Below are 19043 nucleotides of genomic sequence, written 5' to 3' on the forward strand. Positions count from 1 at the left end.
ATGAAATTTGTCGCAACGCCTTTGTCTTTCTTTTTCAATGATGCTTAATAGAGGTCAACAAGATGCTTAGCCGTACGACAGGTATGGAGCCAATGACCTTCCATACCATACCGGTAGCATTTTTCTTCATAAACTTTCTTTTCTCCATTTTTCTGATCGTAGTTATTTTCCCTTTTTTGGAAAATATTTTGTTGTTTGCTACGATTATAATTTTCACGGGGTACAAATCTACTACGATCACGTCCACGGCCACGGCCACGGCCTCCTCCATGGCCACCTCTACGGTCACGTCCACGACCTCGACCAGAATTTTGAAATAGAGTCGCATTCGCTTCAGGGAATGGACTTGCACCAGTTGGTCGGGACTCATGATTTTTCAGCAATAATTCATTATTTTGTTCAACCAAAAGAAGACATGCGATAAGTTCAAAATATTTTTTAAATCCCTTCTCTCGATATTGCTACTGCAGGAGCATGTTAGAAACATGAAAAGTAGAAAATGTCTTCTCTAACATATTTTCATCAGTGACTTTTTCGTCACATAATGATAATTGAGAAATGATTCTGAACATGACTGAATTATATTTGTTGACAGATTTAAAATCTTCAGATATATGGTACTGCAAAGAGAGAGTGTCCGGATCGCTACTACTTCATCACTCAGAGGATTGACAGTACCTTCAGCGCATATTTCTGGGAGCAGCATCATGCATCCGATGATGATAAAAGATTTCTCTTAAAGGAGGGGCATCATCTTGTGCTTTGGAGAAATTTCGAAGATGAAAATTTGCCACGGCGACATAACGGAGAACAAAATTTTTTGTGGCTGGAGAAAAAGTAAAGCTGTTCTTGATTAAATTTGATTGCAAAAAGGACGAAAAAGAGTGGAAAAGGCGCAATGTGCTTGATATGAGCTCTCTCTATCAAATGTTCAACGACACGCTTCCACAACCTCATCCGAGCCTTTGCCTTTTACGAGCGGAGTATGATTATTTTTGTAGTGTGAGAAATTTTCTGCGGCCAAAACTGAAGTACCATCCTTTCCTCTTGACGCATGAAGAGCGTGAGGAAATTGTCATTCGTGCTCATCGAAAGATGAAAAGAAGAATACGGACTTTAACAATCAATGTCGAAAATTGGACATCTCGGATTCAACATGCTAACCAACCTAGCATCTGTACTGCTATCTTTTATTATCCTTTCATTTACCGGCAAAAAAAAGCAGCGAAACAAAAAACGCAACTAGGTTTAGTTACTGAACCAGTGGTGTATTACTCAAAAGATTACACTAATGACTTCTGGTCTTATGTAGATTATCTAAGAAATTTTAGTGCTCACATTGAGGATGCGGACACGCTCGATAATTATCGGCAAATAATACAAGACTCTTACAAAAATCAACTGAAAAAGGAAATCACTTGGAAAATATCATTGAATTTCCTTGATTCTCGTACTAAAGAATGTGAATTAGAAATTCAAAGGATTATACATTTGCAAAAAAATTGCAAATCAATTACCAGATGCATTTAATGACTCCAAAAGAGTTTCTAAATCACATATTCTTGCTGAAAATGCTCCGATTAAAATTGATATTCTTGACGAACAAATTACAAGTGCTAATGAGTCTAAAACACGTTTGAAGTGTGGGAGACCTCTTGGTTCCAAAGATAAAAATCCTCGAAAGAAAATAGAAGTAGATGAATCAATAATTAGTGACAAAATTCAACCTCCTGAAGAGGTCGCTCTTAAAGAGCCAATTCTTGAAGAGAATGAAATTATAGAAAATTCAATAAATTTTGTCACTCCAAGAAAAAGTTGGAACTGAAAAGAAATAATTATTGATGATATTTTTGCATATAACATAGCACTTGATATTATGGCAGAGGACGAGAATCAGGAGTCTAGATCGGTTGATGAATGTCGACGTAGAAATGATTGGCCAAAATGGAAAGATGTGATCCAATCTGAATTGGACCCATGGCTAAAAGAAAAGTTTTTGGACCTTTAGTCCAAACACCTGAAGGTGTAAAGCTAGTAGGATATAAATGGGTTTTTGTGAGAAAAAAAATGAGAAAAATGAAATTGTGAGGTATAAAGTAAGACTTGTAGCCCAAGAATTTTCACAAAGGCCTAGATTTGATTATGATGAAACGTATTCACCTGTAGTGGATGCTATCACATTTAGATATCTTGTACATTTTGCAGTACATGAAAAATTAGATATGCGTCTAATGGACATTGTTACAGCATATTTATATGAAAATCTTGAAAATGATATTTATATGAGAATTTTCGAAGGATTTAACATGCCTGAAGCATGCAAATCAACTCCTAAAGATATTTATTCTATTAAATTACAAAGGTCTTTGTATGGGATCAAACAATCTGGACGTATGTGGTATAACCGCCTCAATGAATGTCTAACTAAAGATGGTTATACCAATGATCCAATATGTTTATGTGTTTTTATTAAGAAAAATGGATCAAATTTTGTGATAATTGCAGTATATGTTGATGATATAAATTTAATTGGAACTCCTGAAGAGATTCAAAATAGTGTTGAATATTTGAAAAAAGAATTTGAGATTAAAGATTTTGGAAAGACAAAATTCTGCCTTGGTTTACAGATTGAGCATTTGAAAGGTGAAATTTTTATATACCAAACTGTTTATACCCGGAAGGTATTAAAGCGATTTTATATGGATAAATCACATACATTGAGTACTCCAATGGTTGTCAGATCATTAGATCCTAATAAGGATCCTTTTAGACCATGAGAAGAAAATGAATAGATACTTGGTTCTGAAATACCATATCTCAGTGTAATTGGTGTACTAATGTATCTTGCTAATTGTACAAGACCTGATATATCATGTGCAGTAAATTTATTAGCAAGATTTAGTTCCTCGCCCACAAGACGACATTGGAATGGTATTAAACATATTTTTCGCTATCTCCAAGGAACAATTGATCTTGGTTTATTTTATTCAAATAAATTCAAACCTGAATTGGTTGGTTATGCTGATGCTGGGTATTTATCCGACCCGCATAAAGCAAGATCTCAGACTGGTTATTTATTTACATATGGAGGCACAACCATTTCTTGGCGATCTACAAAGCAATCACTAGCCGCCACTTCATTGAATCATGCTGAAATAATAGCAATTCATGAAGCCAGTCGAGAATGTGTTTGGTTAAGATCAATGACCCGCTATATCCGAAAAAGTTGTGGGTTATTTTCTGAAAAAGAAAATCCTCCAACTATATTATATGAAGACAATGCAGCTTGTATAGCTCAATTGAAAGGAGGATATATTAAAGGAGATAGGACGAAACACATTTCACCAAAATTCTTTTTTACTCATGATTTGCAAAAGAATGGTGAAATTGATGTGCAACAAATTCGATCAGATAATAATCTGGCAGATTTATTCACCAAGGCATTACCAACTGCGACATTTGAGAAATTGGTGAACAGTATTGGAATGCGACGATTAAAAGATCTCAAATGATGTTTGCATCAGTGAGAGAAATTAATACACAAGAATAGTGTACTCTTTTTCCTTCACTAAGATTTTTGTCCCGATGGGTTTTTCCCTAGTAAGGTTTTAACGAGATATATTTTTTGTGTAATGGACATCCAAGAGGGAGTGTTATGAAATAATTAAAAATGTGGATGTCCCTTTGTATTCCCAAGAGGATTAATTCATGATTTTATGGCTACATTATGTATAGAAGTTACAATCCATAAATCTATTCATGTAGTGGAGAAACCGTTTCATAGGTTTCTTCATATTCTTGTAGTAGTGAGTGTTTAATAGAATTTATGTACCTTTGATCTTGTAGTATCTATATATAGAGGTACATTGACACCTTTTGAGATGACTTTGGTATTTGTTGAAATATAAGAATATCATTCTCCATTTATCTACTTCTTCAATTCCTATTGTAGTATTTCATTTTATTAGTTTTATAACAGTATTCACTAATTGTGAATTTGGTACAACTTGCATCCTCTTGATAAGATATCATTTTTCCTTTTGCCATTTTGAAAATTTTACCTACATGCATAACTATATATTAATCATTCTCTATTGCAATGTTCCCCTTTGTTTTATTGCATTCTCGTGGTTTTTAATAATTCAAATTTCAAAAAACAAAAGAATTAGAGATTTATTAGGATGTATATGCGTATCAACTTTTTTAGCATTTATTGAATCTATATTAGAATCAAGTCCAACAATAGGAAATATAGAACAATTATACTCTAATTACAAAAGCAAGATAGATTTGTGTGTGCGCGAATTGATTTTTTTTCTTTTTGTTTAAAGGGTAACAATAACAACACGACCTATCTAGATTGTATGGCAAGCAATGACGGAGCCAAATACAGTTAAGGGGAGGGGAGGGGGGCAATTGCATCCCTCCTCAACTATGAGAAAATTTTACCTTATGTATCGAATTTTTTTAAAAAAAAATCGTTCAAAACGTCCCTTATATTTTGTAAAATAATTTTTTTCATCCCTTACTTTTAAAAGTGTAATTTTAACTCCCTTACAAATTCACATTGATCAAATTTGGTCCCTATCTAGGTTTTCAACTAATTTTTTGCCGGAATTTAGCACGTGCCTTACACATGATCATTTTGAGGGGTAAAATTGTCAAACATATTTCACATAATCTGATCTATAGCTCCTCACATTTCACAAAATGAAGGGTGTGTTTGGATTGCAGATTTTCAAAGAAAATTGTCACGTTTTCCGTGGATACATTTTTCAATCACCTTTTTACCTCACATATATCAAATGGTTACAGTAATTTTTTCACAAAAAATCCAGAAAAATGCAATCCAAACAAAGCCGAATTTTTTCGTCCCTCAGATTTCGCAAAATAATTTTTTTCATCCTTCACATTTTGCAAAAGGAAAATTTTCATCTCTTATTGATCATGTATATGATAGTCTTTTCTTATTTTTGAAAACTCATATATATATATATATATCTCTTTTTGATTTCACCTAAATAGTACAAATAGCATGTAAAATATCTCTATTTAATTTCACCTAAATAAACTAATTGTAGTTGTAGATGAAATCAAATACAGATATATTACATGCTATTCGTATTATTCAGATGAAATCAAATAGATATATACATTGGTTTAAAAAAAAGAAACTATTCATTCACATGATTAGTGAGAGATGAAAAATCCATTTTGTGAAATATGAGAGATGAAAAAATTCAATTTTGAAATGTGAGGGACGAAAAAATTATTTTGTAAAATATGAGGGACGAAAAAATTGAATTATATGAAATTTGATTTGACAATTTTACTCCTTAAAAATGATCATGTGCAAGACACATGCTGTATTCCGGCCTAAAACTAATCGAAAATCTAGGTAGATACCAAATTTGATCAATGTGAATTTGTAAGGGATGTAAAATTATATTTTTAAAAATGAGAGACGAAAAATATTATTTTGCAGAATGTGAGGCTAAAACTAATAGGAAATTTAGGTAGGAACCAAAATTGATCAATGTGAATTTGTAATGGACGTAAAATTATACTTTTAAAAGTGAGGGACGAAAAATATTATTTTGCAGAATGTGAGGTACGTTTCGAATGATTTTCCATTTTTAAAAACTTTTAAGTTTTTCCTTCATTTGCACCCCATAAAATATTTGAAATTCATATTTTTATCAACTTTGCCCTCCAATATTTTTGAAATTCTCTTTCTTATATATATTGTCCCCTCTAAAATTTTTTAATATAAATTCCTTATTTATATTAACCTCCCTCAATAAATTAAAAATTTTAATTCTTATGTTTCACAACAGTGTTGGATCTAATTAAAGTTAGTTATTCTATAAATCCAAGAACAAACTTGTTTGATGTTTCAAAACTACCACTAGATTATAGCACAACTTAGATGCGAAAGTATAATTGACATAACAAAAAAAAATATGCTTAACATAAGTGTCTTTCGATTGTAAGTTTACTACAAGTATATTTGATGTGGTGTTGAAATTGAACCCCTGACTCTAGGGTTCTAGTTCCATCACTGATGACAAGTACTAATATGACGAAAGAAATAGTAACTTACAATTACAATTTTGAAATTACAATCGAAATCCTCTTTTCAAGCAGCCTTAACTTTGGTTGTTTCCAAAATCTACATACTAAAAATATGTGTGCCGAAAATGAGAAAGTCAATTTATTAGTGGGTTAAATTGATACAAGACTAACTTTTAAAGGGCTACAAGGAAACGGATGCAGAACATATACCATGCTGAGCATATGCTCACCGTCGAACCCTGTTCTGAAACCCAGACATCATTAACCCTTCCCTCCCGCAATCTTCGAAGGCAGTTTCTACCGGCGAAGACCGATCGCTTGAAATGGTTAGAACCCACAACTCTTTCTCTCTCACTGACTCACGCAGTAGCATAAGAGTAACTAACTTTGCAGATATTGGTGCCCTTAATTTCTGATTCAGTTGTACTAGAGTAAGCACACTTTTCTTGATTTTGCACTGCAGACAAGGAATATGAATTATCGGAGTTTAGTGACATTTCTTATTATGATTTTTGATGACCCATTTGTCAGATCTAACGGTCTTTCGCCAATCAAAACTCTTGCTAGTCTAAAGGATGAAAAAGGGAACAAAAATAGGGGAATTTTTTGCTGCCCTGAAAAAAAAGAAAGTGAATGCAATGTGGGGGAAAAAGATAGATTCAATTTGATCTTGATTTTATTCTGGAGCTTAGGTTTCTTGAAGTTATAGTTACAAGCTTTCAGAGCAGGCGCTTGTTTTCTTGCCACTGCATATTTGTTACATGATCTATTATGATATATTTTTGAAAGTTTCCTGGTGAAAATTTACACTTATTTGAACTGAAATTTGACAAAATTTTGTGGTCTGATTGAACAACCGATATACTACGTCTAAATGTTTGCAATATGTATGGTGGTTTTGTCCTGTCGAACATATTGTAACGAAGATCGGTTCTACAAATGTTATTGGGTAATATTTATGAAATGTGTAGGACAACGCCACACATATTTTAGTCTCGAAGCAAATTATGGGGAGGCGGTGCACTAATTTATAAAATTATGTAGGGAAGTACTTATGAAATGTTTAGGACAATGGTGCACTAATTTGAACCTTGAAGTAGATTATGTGAAGGTGACGCATTACAGATTTTATAGTCTGAAGCGATACAAAAAACATGGATTTGGCAAACAAGAAAAGATCTTTATGCTCAGAACATAAGCTGAAGGAGGTCCATGTGTATTATATGTACTCTATAGACATGTATTTCGTTAAATTCATCTCCAACTTACATTTTGCATGTGGTGAATTCGGTGCTTCTTGGTTGAGGAAGTTATTCATAATGCTGACCCAAGCCCCAAAAATTGGTTAGCACAATGATCTCTAATATGTGAAATCAGGATAATTATGTATGTGCTTGTGGTAAATTACAACTAATAATCAGACGGTGTTAGTTAGGATTACAGAACATAAAGAAGATTTATTTGCATCAGTAATACTATCTGCAGATAATAAGGATTCAGTGTTAACCATCTTAAATCTGTTTTCATAACGATTTCTTTTAACTCCTAGAGAAAGAAATATTGTACATATATAAATCCAAAATTCTAGAGAAGTTTCAGCTTCAAAAGACTGCAATTATCAGTTGGAGAAATTAGGTTCATGAATTTAACAAATTAAACAATTTGCACTAAGAATGCTTACCATACCATGATTAATGAAGAAAGGCAGCTATAACTGCTGCTGACCTTGTCTTGTCCTTGGACCTAAAAGCTTTTTACCTCTATGTCAATCATGATAAAGTTTTTACCTCATTTGTTAGAAGAGAATGAATTTTGGGGTGGGGTGCTTATGTAATGCATATGTCATATTCAAGTTGCCTAAGTGTCATTGAAAAGTATGTTGGGTCTATAAATACAATGATGGTATTGGATGGAAGTAAATTTATCAGAAGCAATCTATATAGGAATCCCACTGTCAAGGAATGAACTTTTTTTTAATTGTCACTTGAATAAGAATGTATTCTTTATAGCTGCCATTCAAGGGATGACCTTTTTTAATGGCTTAAATCGGAAAATATGCGTTTATAACTACCTGTTGTGTTTAAATGATTTGCACAAGTCTAGAATTGATGGAAAGCTATTAATGTTCATGCAATACCTGATATTAGGTTTCTGGATTCTGGGTGATGCTGGTGATTTTAGTTGATTAACTATCTGAGAGGTTCTTATTTGTAGGAAACCTGCCCTTTGGTTAAGAACATTCTGCTATTGGATTCTGAAGGGAAACGTGTGGCTGTTAAGTACTGTTCAGATGATTGGCCTACAAATTCTGCAAAGGAAGCTTTTGAGAAAGCCATATTTAACAAGACTCAAAAGACAAATGCCCGGACAGAAGGTAATGTTCCTGCTAACTTTTGAATATGTTCACAGCATGCTAGTCAGTTATCAATTTGAGATCCATGGTAATTATAACTGAATATACAAAATAAATCTGTTAAGTCTGTGTGGTACTGCATATCTTGGCTTCTTGGTATCTAGCATATGGATGTAATTTTGTGTAATCAGCTAGACAAAGCTCCTGATTTTACTGGGATCTTTCATAGTTCCTTCATCTGCTAAGGATGATATTTTGTCCCTTTTAACCTGTGTACCAATATGGTCCATGATGTGTATAATTCTATTTGGTCTTCATAAATTTTTCTATTTTGCAGTGTATGTCCAGAAAAAACAATATACTTTAGACTGGTAATAAGTTGTTGTATGGAGGATTGAAAACTAATAATACTTTATAGCTGATTCTGTGGTTTTAATCTGCAGCTGAGGTAACAATGTTTGAAAATTACATTGCTGTTTACAAATTTGTACAAGATCTTCACTTCTACGTTACTGGGGGTGAAGATGAAAATGAGCTCATCTTAGCTTCTGCTCTTCAAGGTTTCTTTGATGCTGTGGGTCTTCTACTCAGGTAGTATGTGGAAGCAATGTTTCATCTATAAACTTATCTATTTTATTCTTTTTTTCCCACAATGTTTCATCTATAAACTTATCTCTCTTATTCCTTTTTTCCCCCTTCAATTGTATTTCCTAACCTAGTTTGATTTCCTTCTGGTTTCAGAGGCAATGTGGATAAGAAGGAGGCTCTTGAAAATTTGGATCTCATTCTTCTATGTCTGGATGAAATTGTAGATGGCGGGTATGCAAAAGATCTTTTTCTTTTGGAACTTCTTCAATTTATGCTATCTTAATTGCAGTCTGTGCACTGTGAATTTACTGAGTTATTTGTACGTGTAAATTTGATTTTTTTCCCCATTTGTTTTGGTTGGGGATGGGCATAGTTGAAATTCGGTGTAGTTATTCTTTCATTCGACTGAAACCTTAGGCATACAACTTCTGCGTGTTGGAATTTATAAGTCTTTATTTTCTCGCTTAAACTCAATTAAGTTAAAATCAATAAGGCCTATAGTTCTTAGTAAGCTTTTTAGCAGAGCATAATCTCTTTGAAACTGAAAGGACTTTTAAATGAGCACTGAAATGGTGTTGACAGTTTGAATGATCAGTTCAGATTGATTTTGTTCTTTTATTATGCATTTGTTGCATGTAGTTGGAGTTATCTGGCTGATTCTACCTTGTACAGCTGGTCTTGGCAGTTTGAGTGATCAGTTGCAATTGATTGTGATTTACTGTTGTTCTTTTAGTGTGGATTTGTTGAATGAAGTTGGACTTGTCTGACTGATTCTACTTCTTGTCCTCATCATGATTATGGTTAGAAGAATACCTTTTAGTAGTCAATTCATCAGAATAGCGTTTATGTATATTACTCATAAGTTCCTGCAGCTAGTGAAATGCCTCGTTTGGAAACACTCAAATTATCGATGACACTGGACAGAGAACTCTTACTCGAATCCTGGCTTCCCACGCCCCAATGGTCTGCTAATTGTGTAAAAGTCATGTAGAGTTTTAATATTGAAGGTTGAGCGGGATTGAAAATGTAAATGGTAGTGGTTGGAATTTTGATTCACTGTAGGAGTATGTACCTGCTATGAGGCATAAAATGCATAAAAACTTGCATGAACCGAGTTAAAAGGTAATTTCATCCACTTCTTGCCCTCCTAATTGTTTGTATGAATATTGTAGTATAATTCTTGAAACGGATGCAAATGTTATTGCTGGGAAAGTTGCAAGCAACAGTATTGATGCGGGAGCACCTTTATCTGAGCAGGTAGTTTCGGATTGCTGGTTTTCTATTACCTAAATTGTTGTGCGGACAATCTATTACTGCTGTGTACTTAATTTGTGAACATATTCCTTCACAGACGATAGGTCAAGCATTGGCTACTGCTCGGGAACATTTGACAAGATCCCTTCTGAAGTGAATGCCTTGAGCTTAAGTTTTGGAGGAAAAGGAGACATTTATGCTGTTCTCGTTTTAAAGCATCAAAATATCTTTATTTAGTAGTAGGCATGTTGTCTGTTTTCGGTCAATGTATCTGTCAGCTGCTGATTTATCTGCAGTATATGGGGAATTTAAGTTTGAAAATTACATGACATTGTGAACAATTACTCTTGGCTCTTCGGTGACATCTGGGGTAAAATGGTGCCAGGAGGCTTTGTTAACCTGTTATTTGTGCAATGGCAAAAGAAATTTTCTTCTTGTCTTTCATGTTTTTTGTGTGATTCATTTTTGGCTGTAGCCTGATACATATACTACTATTTATTTGTCTTAGCTTGTGTCTTCTTTTTTTTTTTTCGGTTCATAGTTTTTTCGCTGTTCTTGCCGCTTGTCCGATATCTTATGGTATAACCACTGCAGCCTGCAGGTAGCCAATTTCTTATGGCACGCTTAGTTTATCTTCAGTCTATATATCTGGCTTGGGAGCCTCTAATTTACCTTTGACAGGTCTTTTTTTTGCCCCTCTTGATAGTATAATAATAATTATTTAGGTAAATAACATTTTTTTTTTTCTTCAGAGCCAGGTTTCGATCCCCCCAAAGCCAGGTTTAGGTAATAACATATAGAACCCCCAAAGGAAAAAATCGTCCCCGACTTTTGTCGTTTTATGCCAATCTTATATTGATTTTGCTATTGCTATTAAGATTTTATGCCAAATCGCCAATCTATAAGATTGTAATAATAATCGTCAAATCGCCAATCTTATAATAATAATTAAAATTTATAAGATTCGGCGATCCTAATTATTATTTTTTTTCCCTAAACACTCCTTCCCTGTACTTTTAGTCTTCCTATGTCGACCATATATCAAATTATCCTCATTATTTTAAACATTATATGTGCAAAAAAAAAAGAAGATAATAAATCTAAATCTATAAAAAGAATGGCTAATCTAATAATTGTTTTGCATTCAAACGCCTTCTTGGGCACATTTTTAATCTTCATATACCAACTTTTAATTAAATTTCTTTTGTTATTCTAACAATTATGTAAGGAAAAGAATACATCTAGAAGATGCCAAAAATAGAAAATAATACCATTCTACCAATTATTGTTGTACTTAACACTGCATTTCAACAATTTTTTTAGTTCTCTTATGCAAATATATGTGAGAAATCGATTTGGTAAAATTTTCAAGATATGACAATACAAAAGGGTAAAGTTGGAAAAAAGCTACATCTCTATCTCTCTCTCTTTAAATGATTATTTTAAGAATATTTTTATGATGTAGAGGTGAGTTTGTTACAATGGTTCTAAAAGAGGTCAATGATTATTTTTCAAAATTCAAAGGCGCTAAGTGCTATTAGGCAAAGCCTTAGGAGAGGTTTCCAAAATTATCCCCTGTCATTATGCTTGTGGATATCTCGGTCTGCCCAGCCTCTATTAGTTGCGTTCACTCTCTTTCAACAACAGGCACCTCGTCTTGAACATTCCCAGATAAGGTGATTGGTGAGATTACTCTGAAGGGGCGCTTCACCTCGTCTACCTCTTTGTCCAAGACTACTGATTCCTCGGTTGTTTAGGTGATTTATAATTGACGAAGTAATTTGACCGTCAGCCACTATACTGCTCAGACCTACACTTAACACTGCCGCCCTAGGTATAAATGTGAGAACTCTGTTGATTAAAGAGGACAATTTATATAAGGAGAAGTTTTAGTTTTAAAATTTTCAATCAGATTTTATGGCAATTTTAGTAAAAGAATCCAAAAGGTCTAAGCTAACATTTAATAAAAGATTAAGTTTATTAAATAAGTACAAAGCTTAAGGTGACAGTCATGAATAACACTAATTAGTCTTGGCAAGTTTAGTAATTGATATGAAGGCCAAACGTGGCAATTATTTTTATGCCAAAATAGTATTGACAAATTTAGCAAGTGCTTCGTGCTTACTAAGTCCCAAGGCGACAATCAATTTTAAGGATGACTACTATTGGGCGATATTAGTAAAACAACTACCAAAGTCTAAAGTGACAATAAATTTCATGGGTAATTATTTTGTATTAGCGTATTAGTCAAACAATTAGGAAAACCTAGGGCCAAATCAATTTTAAGCACATTTGGGTGCATTTGATAAAACTGAAGTCTGAATCTATTAAGTTATTGAATTATTAAGTATTAAATCTAATACATTTGAGTGCATATCGCATTCAGTGGTAAGTAAGTAACTTATCACTTAATTTTGGGAGCAAGTTTTGCCTAGAAAATTCAGTGTCGCTTAATTAATTCAGATGTTCAATTTTTGGTTATTAAACGGTCTGAATAAGTTAAGATCTGAATCTATTAAGTTTAAGTGCTGAATTGAGTTATCAAACAGGATGACAACATTAATCAAACTATTAGAAATCTCTAATGTGGCACTTAATTTTGATGCTTATTAGTTTTAGCAATATCAGTCAAATAATTAATAAAGGCTGAGGGGGCAATCAATTTTCATCATAACAAGGATTGATAATCAATCAAATTAAAAAAAAAAAAGGGCATAAGGTGACAACCAATTTTACAACTAATTAGTATTGGCAATTTTAATACAAGAATTGAACGGTCTAAGCTGCAAATTAATTGGAATGATAATTATTTATTGAAGTTCTATGTTTTAAATAAAGAGTAAATCTTATATACGCTGACAATGTATATACTATCACGGTTGAATGCACGACACATGTACAAAATTTGGGTTTCAAATTCAAAATTAGATTATTTGTTATGCATCCAATAGTAAAAGTGTATACACTGTCAGTGTATAGAATATTAATTCTTAAATAAATAGGTTTGATGGTAATTTTAATAGGATTTGCAGTGATTCTATAAACTTGAAACCTTTTCAGACTTATTTTGGTTGTTGCAAAATTTCATCATTTGCTTTTGTGACCTTATAATACTTATTTAATTAAAAGCCCAACTACAAAAAGAGATTGAAAATTATCACATTTCTAAATCATAGATACAAACAGGAGCAGAGGCATGAACTGTCAGTAATATCAGTAATAACCATCCGAAACGGTGTAAAGATTTTGAATGAATTGTAATTGAAATTGAATTGGTTGTACATTCTTACAATAGATACACAATTATTATATGAGACCTACACAAATAGTAGTAGAATATTACATCTTTGATGTAAAAAATGTACGATCTATTTAATATGAATTATAATCCGTTCAAAAATCTCTACACTGCTCCAAACGTCCGAGCGCCGATCCATTTAAACATAAAAATCTCTAAAATCAAATATTCAATCATCTTTGAGTTTAATTCTCCACCGTTTAAATCATATGTCGCTTAATTTAGAATTTTCTTTCAATTAAGTGAGAGCTGAATTTATCAAAAAAAAATTAGAAAAGATAGTAGCCCGCAGACTGAAATCTGTGTTCCATGTGTACGTTATAAAAGAGTGATGATAAACAATCATTTTCGTAGAAGTTTTTTCGCAAAAGTTTTGACGAAAATTCTTATGATGGCTCCTAGTCCTAAAGTGAGTGCATGCCAGCTTTTTCTGACTCCTTTTTTATATTGTACTTCTAAAACGCACTGTACATTATTACTGCATCATCGCAGACCCGTGTTCCCCTGCCCCCGCCCTGCCCGCTCTTGTTTCCCTTTCAAGTTTCAACTTTCAACACTACAAAATATAAATACCATGCTCCTCCATTTCCGGTCAGTTCTTTCTTGCTGCCCGTCCCTTTCCTTCACTCTCCCTTAAACAGTCAAACCAGAAAATCTTTCTTCTTCTTTTTTCTTTTTTTGGTTTCCCTCTTTTTCTTTCTTTTACACCTTTTACCCTTGATTTCCGAGCCATGAGTCTCTTCGGCCTTTGCAGGTAAGCGTGAAAAGACGTGCATAAATTTCTCTTTTTTATGATCAATTTGCTTTGAAATGTTTTTGCTTCAAAATTGATCATCACGTTTTTCTTGTGTGTGTTTTTGGTGTGTGATTCTTGATTTTCAGATCTATTGATATGGGATTTTTTGAATTTCTTGAGATGGTTTTTGAGTAATATTATTCTGGGTTTTATGCATTTTGATTGATGACAGTGCATTTGCGTTGTAAAAGTTTCTTGATTAGGCTGTTTCAGCTGTGAATGATGGAGAAGAGCTGACATTTTGATTGATGACAGTGCATTTGCGTTGTAAAAGTTTCTTGATTAGGCTGTTTCAGCTGTGAATGATGGAGAAGAGCTGAACAAACTAATTAAATAATGTATCTTAAATAATGTAACTCTATTTCGATATAAAATGCTTTTGCATAAATAATGTATCTTAATTTGGTGGTTTGAGCGGTGAATGTTTAAGAAGAGCTGAAGCAGCTGTTTAAGAGAAACTGTATTTGGAAAGTCTTGAAAGCATGTCTATAAGTTGACTGAAAATATACAAAATGCTTTTTGCATGTATTTGTATAGGTGGAATAGTGGTGGTCCCAGGAATTCGAAAGGATCCTGTAGTGGATGATTATGATAGCCTTCCTAATGCAATTGGCTACAGTGAAAGATTCTCTTAACAAGAATTTAAATTTATTATTTTAAATTCTTTCTTTTAACAGAAAGAATTTAACCTTTCTGTTCATTTTCTTTTCTTTTATTGGTTATTCTGTGCTTGGTTTAATGGGTTTTTGGTGTTTTTATGATTTGTTTCAGCCTTTGATGAAAAAAATGGATCTCGGCTGCGTTAATGTCGTAGTCTTGACCACTTTTTTAATGGTGGAATGTGGTTCTTTAGTTGTTTTTAAGCATCCATTATTGATTGTACAAGTAGAATCTTACTGTAGAATGGAACGAGAGACTTTTAAAACAGCAATAGGAGGAGTTTGATGAGAACCATTACTGACTATTTATTGTAGATTTTCTCTATTAGGCCTTTGGAAAAGTTGCTTGAGCACAGCAATTATTTTCAAGAAGTACTTAACGAAAATAACGGATTTTTTCTTTGTTGGAATAGATGATTTGCTGTTTCCAAGTAGAGGAAAGAGATTAAGTGAAGTATTGCATCCAGAAGCATCCCTTGCAGTTTCTTTTGTTTGTCTTTACAGAAAAGAAGATGTGGGAAAGTCCCGTTTGAGTTGTTATTAGCTGTCTCTGATTCTGAGGGGAATTATTGGATAGTTATACTGTTCTCATATAGAAGGAAGGAGAGGATGTAGTTGTCATTAGAAAAAGATATTGATTCTGGACTGTCAAGATTCTGCTTCAAGGTAATTAAACGTTCATCAAGAAGGGTCAATTTGGGAGCTAGTATGAGTTAAGAAATAGCGCAGCTATTTGAGAAGTTCTTTCTTGATTTTTGGCAACTTGCAGTCTCTGTTCAGGGTTGAGAGTAGTTATCAGAAAAGGGTAATCTTCTGTTTGGCATAAACAAGAAGTGAACCTTCATCATTTGGTTGTGTCATTGGAAAGATGGGTTCATTTCCTGGGCATGTTCTTCCAGGAACACTATTTCTTGTTGTAGGGATATGGCATACATGGTGTTCTATTGTACGATACGCATTGAGCCCCAAATCTTTCCGAGTCAGAGCATGGAATCCCGTTCCGGGAATTGATGGGAAACTCAAACATTTGGAACTATATGTCATAACGATTGGATCTTTTATTGATATGTGTATAGAGCTGCTTTATTCTCCCCACCTCAAGTGGTTTGTTAATGGAATGCTGAACCCCAGTCACATGAATAATTTTGAGCACGGTGGAATGCTTCTCATGTTTTTTGTCTTCGGCTTGATTGCATTGCTTTCTGAGAAAACAAGGTAAGTCATTCTCTGCAGCATCTTCCACCTTTAGTCATAGATTTTTTATCAGCATGTCTTTTATGTTTTAGTATTTATATTCGTTGTTTCTTTTCTTTTTCATTTTGACGTAAAGAAAGCTCCATCTTGCTGGGTGCCTGGATCAAATGCACTATGGTATGCTATCGTGAATTATTGACTTTTCATCAGCCAATTTAAGGAGAACTTAGGATTTGAAGTTTTTTGGTCTTTTAATATACACTTTTATCTTCTGAGGGATGTGGAATTTACAAAAGCAATTGAGGACAATTTTTTAGGGTGGCCAATAAGTGGGGAAAGTAAACTTTCCAGAATGATATGCTTTGTGTGGTGAAGTGGAGGATATATGCTGAAAGGAGATGAAACTGAATAGCTTTCTATTGAATGTTTCAGAATATGATGATATTTTATGCAATACTTTTGCTTTCACATGTGCTCTCTTCCACGCTCATGTGGCTTTCAAATTATGACATGTTCAATTTTGTGGACAGTCTATTGTTTTGAAAAACTTGCCTTCTTGTTTAGATAAGATGCAACCCATCGAAAACCGATAGAACATATTACATGTTTACATTGCCACATCAAATTGTTAGTTTTATTCCCAGGATAGTAATCACTGCTTTATTTTTTGAAATTTGCTGATTGATATTTTTAGTGTGCTGATTAACTTCTTATTACTGTTTAACTAACTTACATAGAGGTCCATAATAGCTGATATCTTTTGTCTTTGGAATTTTTTTGGTTTCCTTAAAAGTTATTTTTGTATGAGAAATGTGAACTGTGAGTTCTACAAATTATTAGCACGCACTTAATTAGAATTGAAGTTACAATATGCTATTCTAAAGGATATTGCTACCATTTAACATAGGCCATCTGGTTGAAATTATCTTGTACATAGAAAAGGATCTTTTACTCATCCAGAAAGCTAAGGATGATGAGTCTACAATTTTAGATCTCGTTGCTATATAATTGTCAAATTATAAAGATGTTCAACCTATTACTACATGTTGTCTTTTATTCTTATTATTTTTACTTATCCAGAACATACCTTTGTGTTAGGGGTGTTCCTTTTATTCTTATTGGTATTTTTTGGAAAGCATATCATGTGTCTGATAGATTCGTATGTTTCGAGAAGCTACCTTATGGAGTTTGACAGTGTGACTTATAGAGAATGTGTTCTGGCAACTTCTTGAGGCTTTAATTTGCTAAAGAACATTTATGGAGTTTGATTGCTTTATATTCTGGTCTTCTATTTGTGATGGTATGCCTTTTTTCTTGTCCTTTATAGGCAACAACATATTCAAATTGAGAATGCTTCATTTGCTGCTAAAGTATTGATGTTCAAAGAGTTGACTGTACTCTTTGCTACTGAATTCTTCATTATAACGTACCTTGAAATTTTGTTTTCCAGTTTGTAAACTTGAATGCCTATTTGAGAATGTAGACCAAGGATTGCTCTGGTGCTTGTCTGTTTTTGCTGATTGTTACACATGTTGCCACACATGTTGCCGTTAGTTTTATAGAATCATGGGTAGAAGCTGTATAGTTGCTGATTTTCTTCCTTCGGGTACTTTTAACTGATGAGTTGGGTCATCAGTTTAATCCATATTGGTACTAAAAGCTACTTGTATGTAAAGAAAGTTCAGTTTTATTTGCTATATGGTCGTTGTGGACATGAATTTGGCAAACCAAGTGCCCTGTGCTACGACCTAATCCTTGTTATTATGGTGTTGAGATCTTTTTTTCTAGTTTTTTTTTTCTTTTTTTCGTGTTGAAATAGCTTAATGTATCGTCTATTCCTTCAGCTATCTCCCGTTGCCAGATGGAGCTTTGAGCTTGATTGCTTCCACTGCATTTTGTGCCGAGTACTTCTTGTTCTACTTTCACTCAACTACCCATCAGGGACTTGAGGGATATTACCACCTTATCCTCGTTATCCTCATAGGCCTGTGCATTTTCTCTACGATTGCTGGAGCCCTCATGCCAACCAGCTTTCCCGTTGATTTGTTTAATGGCATTGTCGTTACTCTTCAAGGCCTGTGGTTCTACCAAACAGCATTCACTCTGTATGGTCCAATGATGCCAAACGGCTGCTGGCTCAAGGAAGACAAGATTGCATGCCATTCAAAGGAAAGTGAGATCCGGGGCGAGCTGCTTGCTAACTTCCAGCTATTTTCTCAAGTTCTAGGAGTTCTAGTTGCCACTGTAGGAGCTTATTATTTTGCATACCCAGCAAATGGTCACACTGAGCTCAGGAGTTCACAAACACTTGAGGATGGATAAGATGGGCTTTCAAATTGTAAATCAATTTTGTATTCTACTCTATTTTTCCAGACTTCTGTCCCACAAGGAGACGCATAGAGAGATATATACCGTTAACAGTTCTGATCTTCATTATTGCTTGAAAGGATTACGAATCTGTTCAGCAAACATTAGTTGATTGTATTCAGGTTTAGATTAAGATGAAATTAGATCTAGGTGTTTGTAGGTACAAATAGAATAGTGTTGACTTTCATGAACTACAAGATTGTGTAAAAGGTTGAAGCAGCCTGTTTCGTGCGATTTGAACATACTTAGCATATGTCTGAAAGAAAGATTTTGACATTTCTTTTCCTACAGCCTTTTCAAATCGATGTTTTGTGCGATTGGAAGTGGAATCCTATTCTCTCTTCATAATTAAGATTTATAGCAGAGTCAATCTGTTAATGGTTTTTTTATCTCAATTTGCAGTTAGGACCTCAAGTTTTCCAAAGCCTGACTAAGCCTTTTTCTGCTTTGTTAGGATGA

General features: G+C 33.7%; 2 protein-coding genes across 2 annotated transcripts; both read left to right on the top strand.

Moving 5' to 3' along the window:
• Positions 1 to 6303: 6303 nt before the first annotated feature.
• On the top strand, positions 6304 to 10719 carry LOC113782913 (coatomer subunit zeta-1-like). Its single transcript, XM_027328878.1, has 6 exons — positions 6304 to 6401; positions 8290 to 8449; positions 8872 to 9019; positions 9170 to 9247; positions 10189 to 10273; positions 10368 to 10719. The coding sequence occupies exons 1-6, from the start codon at positions 6399 to 6401 to the stop codon at positions 10425 to 10427; spliced, it is 534 nt and encodes a 177-aa protein (XP_027184679.1). The 5' UTR covers positions 6304 to 6398; the 3' UTR covers positions 10428 to 10719.
• Positions 10720 to 14172: 3453 nt separating this feature from the next.
• Positions 14173 to 18860, top strand: LOC113783502 (transmembrane protein 45B-like). The gene is made up of 3 exons (XM_027329651.1): positions 14173 to 14322; positions 15437 to 16238; positions 18062 to 18860. The coding sequence occupies exons 2-3, from the start codon at positions 15892 to 15894 to the stop codon at positions 18537 to 18539; spliced, it is 825 nt and encodes a 274-aa protein (XP_027185452.1). The 5' UTR covers positions 14173 to 14322; positions 15437 to 15891; the 3' UTR covers positions 18540 to 18860.
• Positions 18861 to 19043: the final 183 nt, after the last annotated feature.

This window comes from Coffea eugenioides, chromosome 9, assembly GCF_003713205.1.
Source record: "Coffea eugenioides isolate CCC68of chromosome 9, Ceug_1.0, whole genome shotgun sequence".
In the NCBI taxonomy this organism is placed as follows: Eukaryota; Viridiplantae; Streptophyta; class Magnoliopsida; order Gentianales; family Rubiaceae; genus Coffea; species Coffea eugenioides.

Bases quoted from the DNA above. Each gene is read 5' to 3' on its own strand.
- LOC113783502 (XM_027329651.1), top strand. From the start codon at position 15,892: ATGGGTTCATTTCCTGGGCATGTTCTTCCAGGAACACTATTTCTTGTT. The intron at 16,239-18,061 runs GTAAGTCATTCT...CTATTCCTTCAG, and splicing joins TTGCTTTCTGAGAAAACAAG to CTATCTCCCGTTGCCAGATG.
- LOC113782913 (XM_027328878.1), top strand. The intron at 9,248-10,188 runs GTATGCAAAAGA...TGAATATTGTAG, and splicing joins GATGAAATTGTAGATGGCGG to TATAATTCTTGAAACGGATG. The intron at 10,274-10,367 runs GTAGTTTCGGAT...ATTCCTTCACAG, and splicing joins GAGCACCTTTATCTGAGCAG to ACGATAGGTCAAGCATTGGC.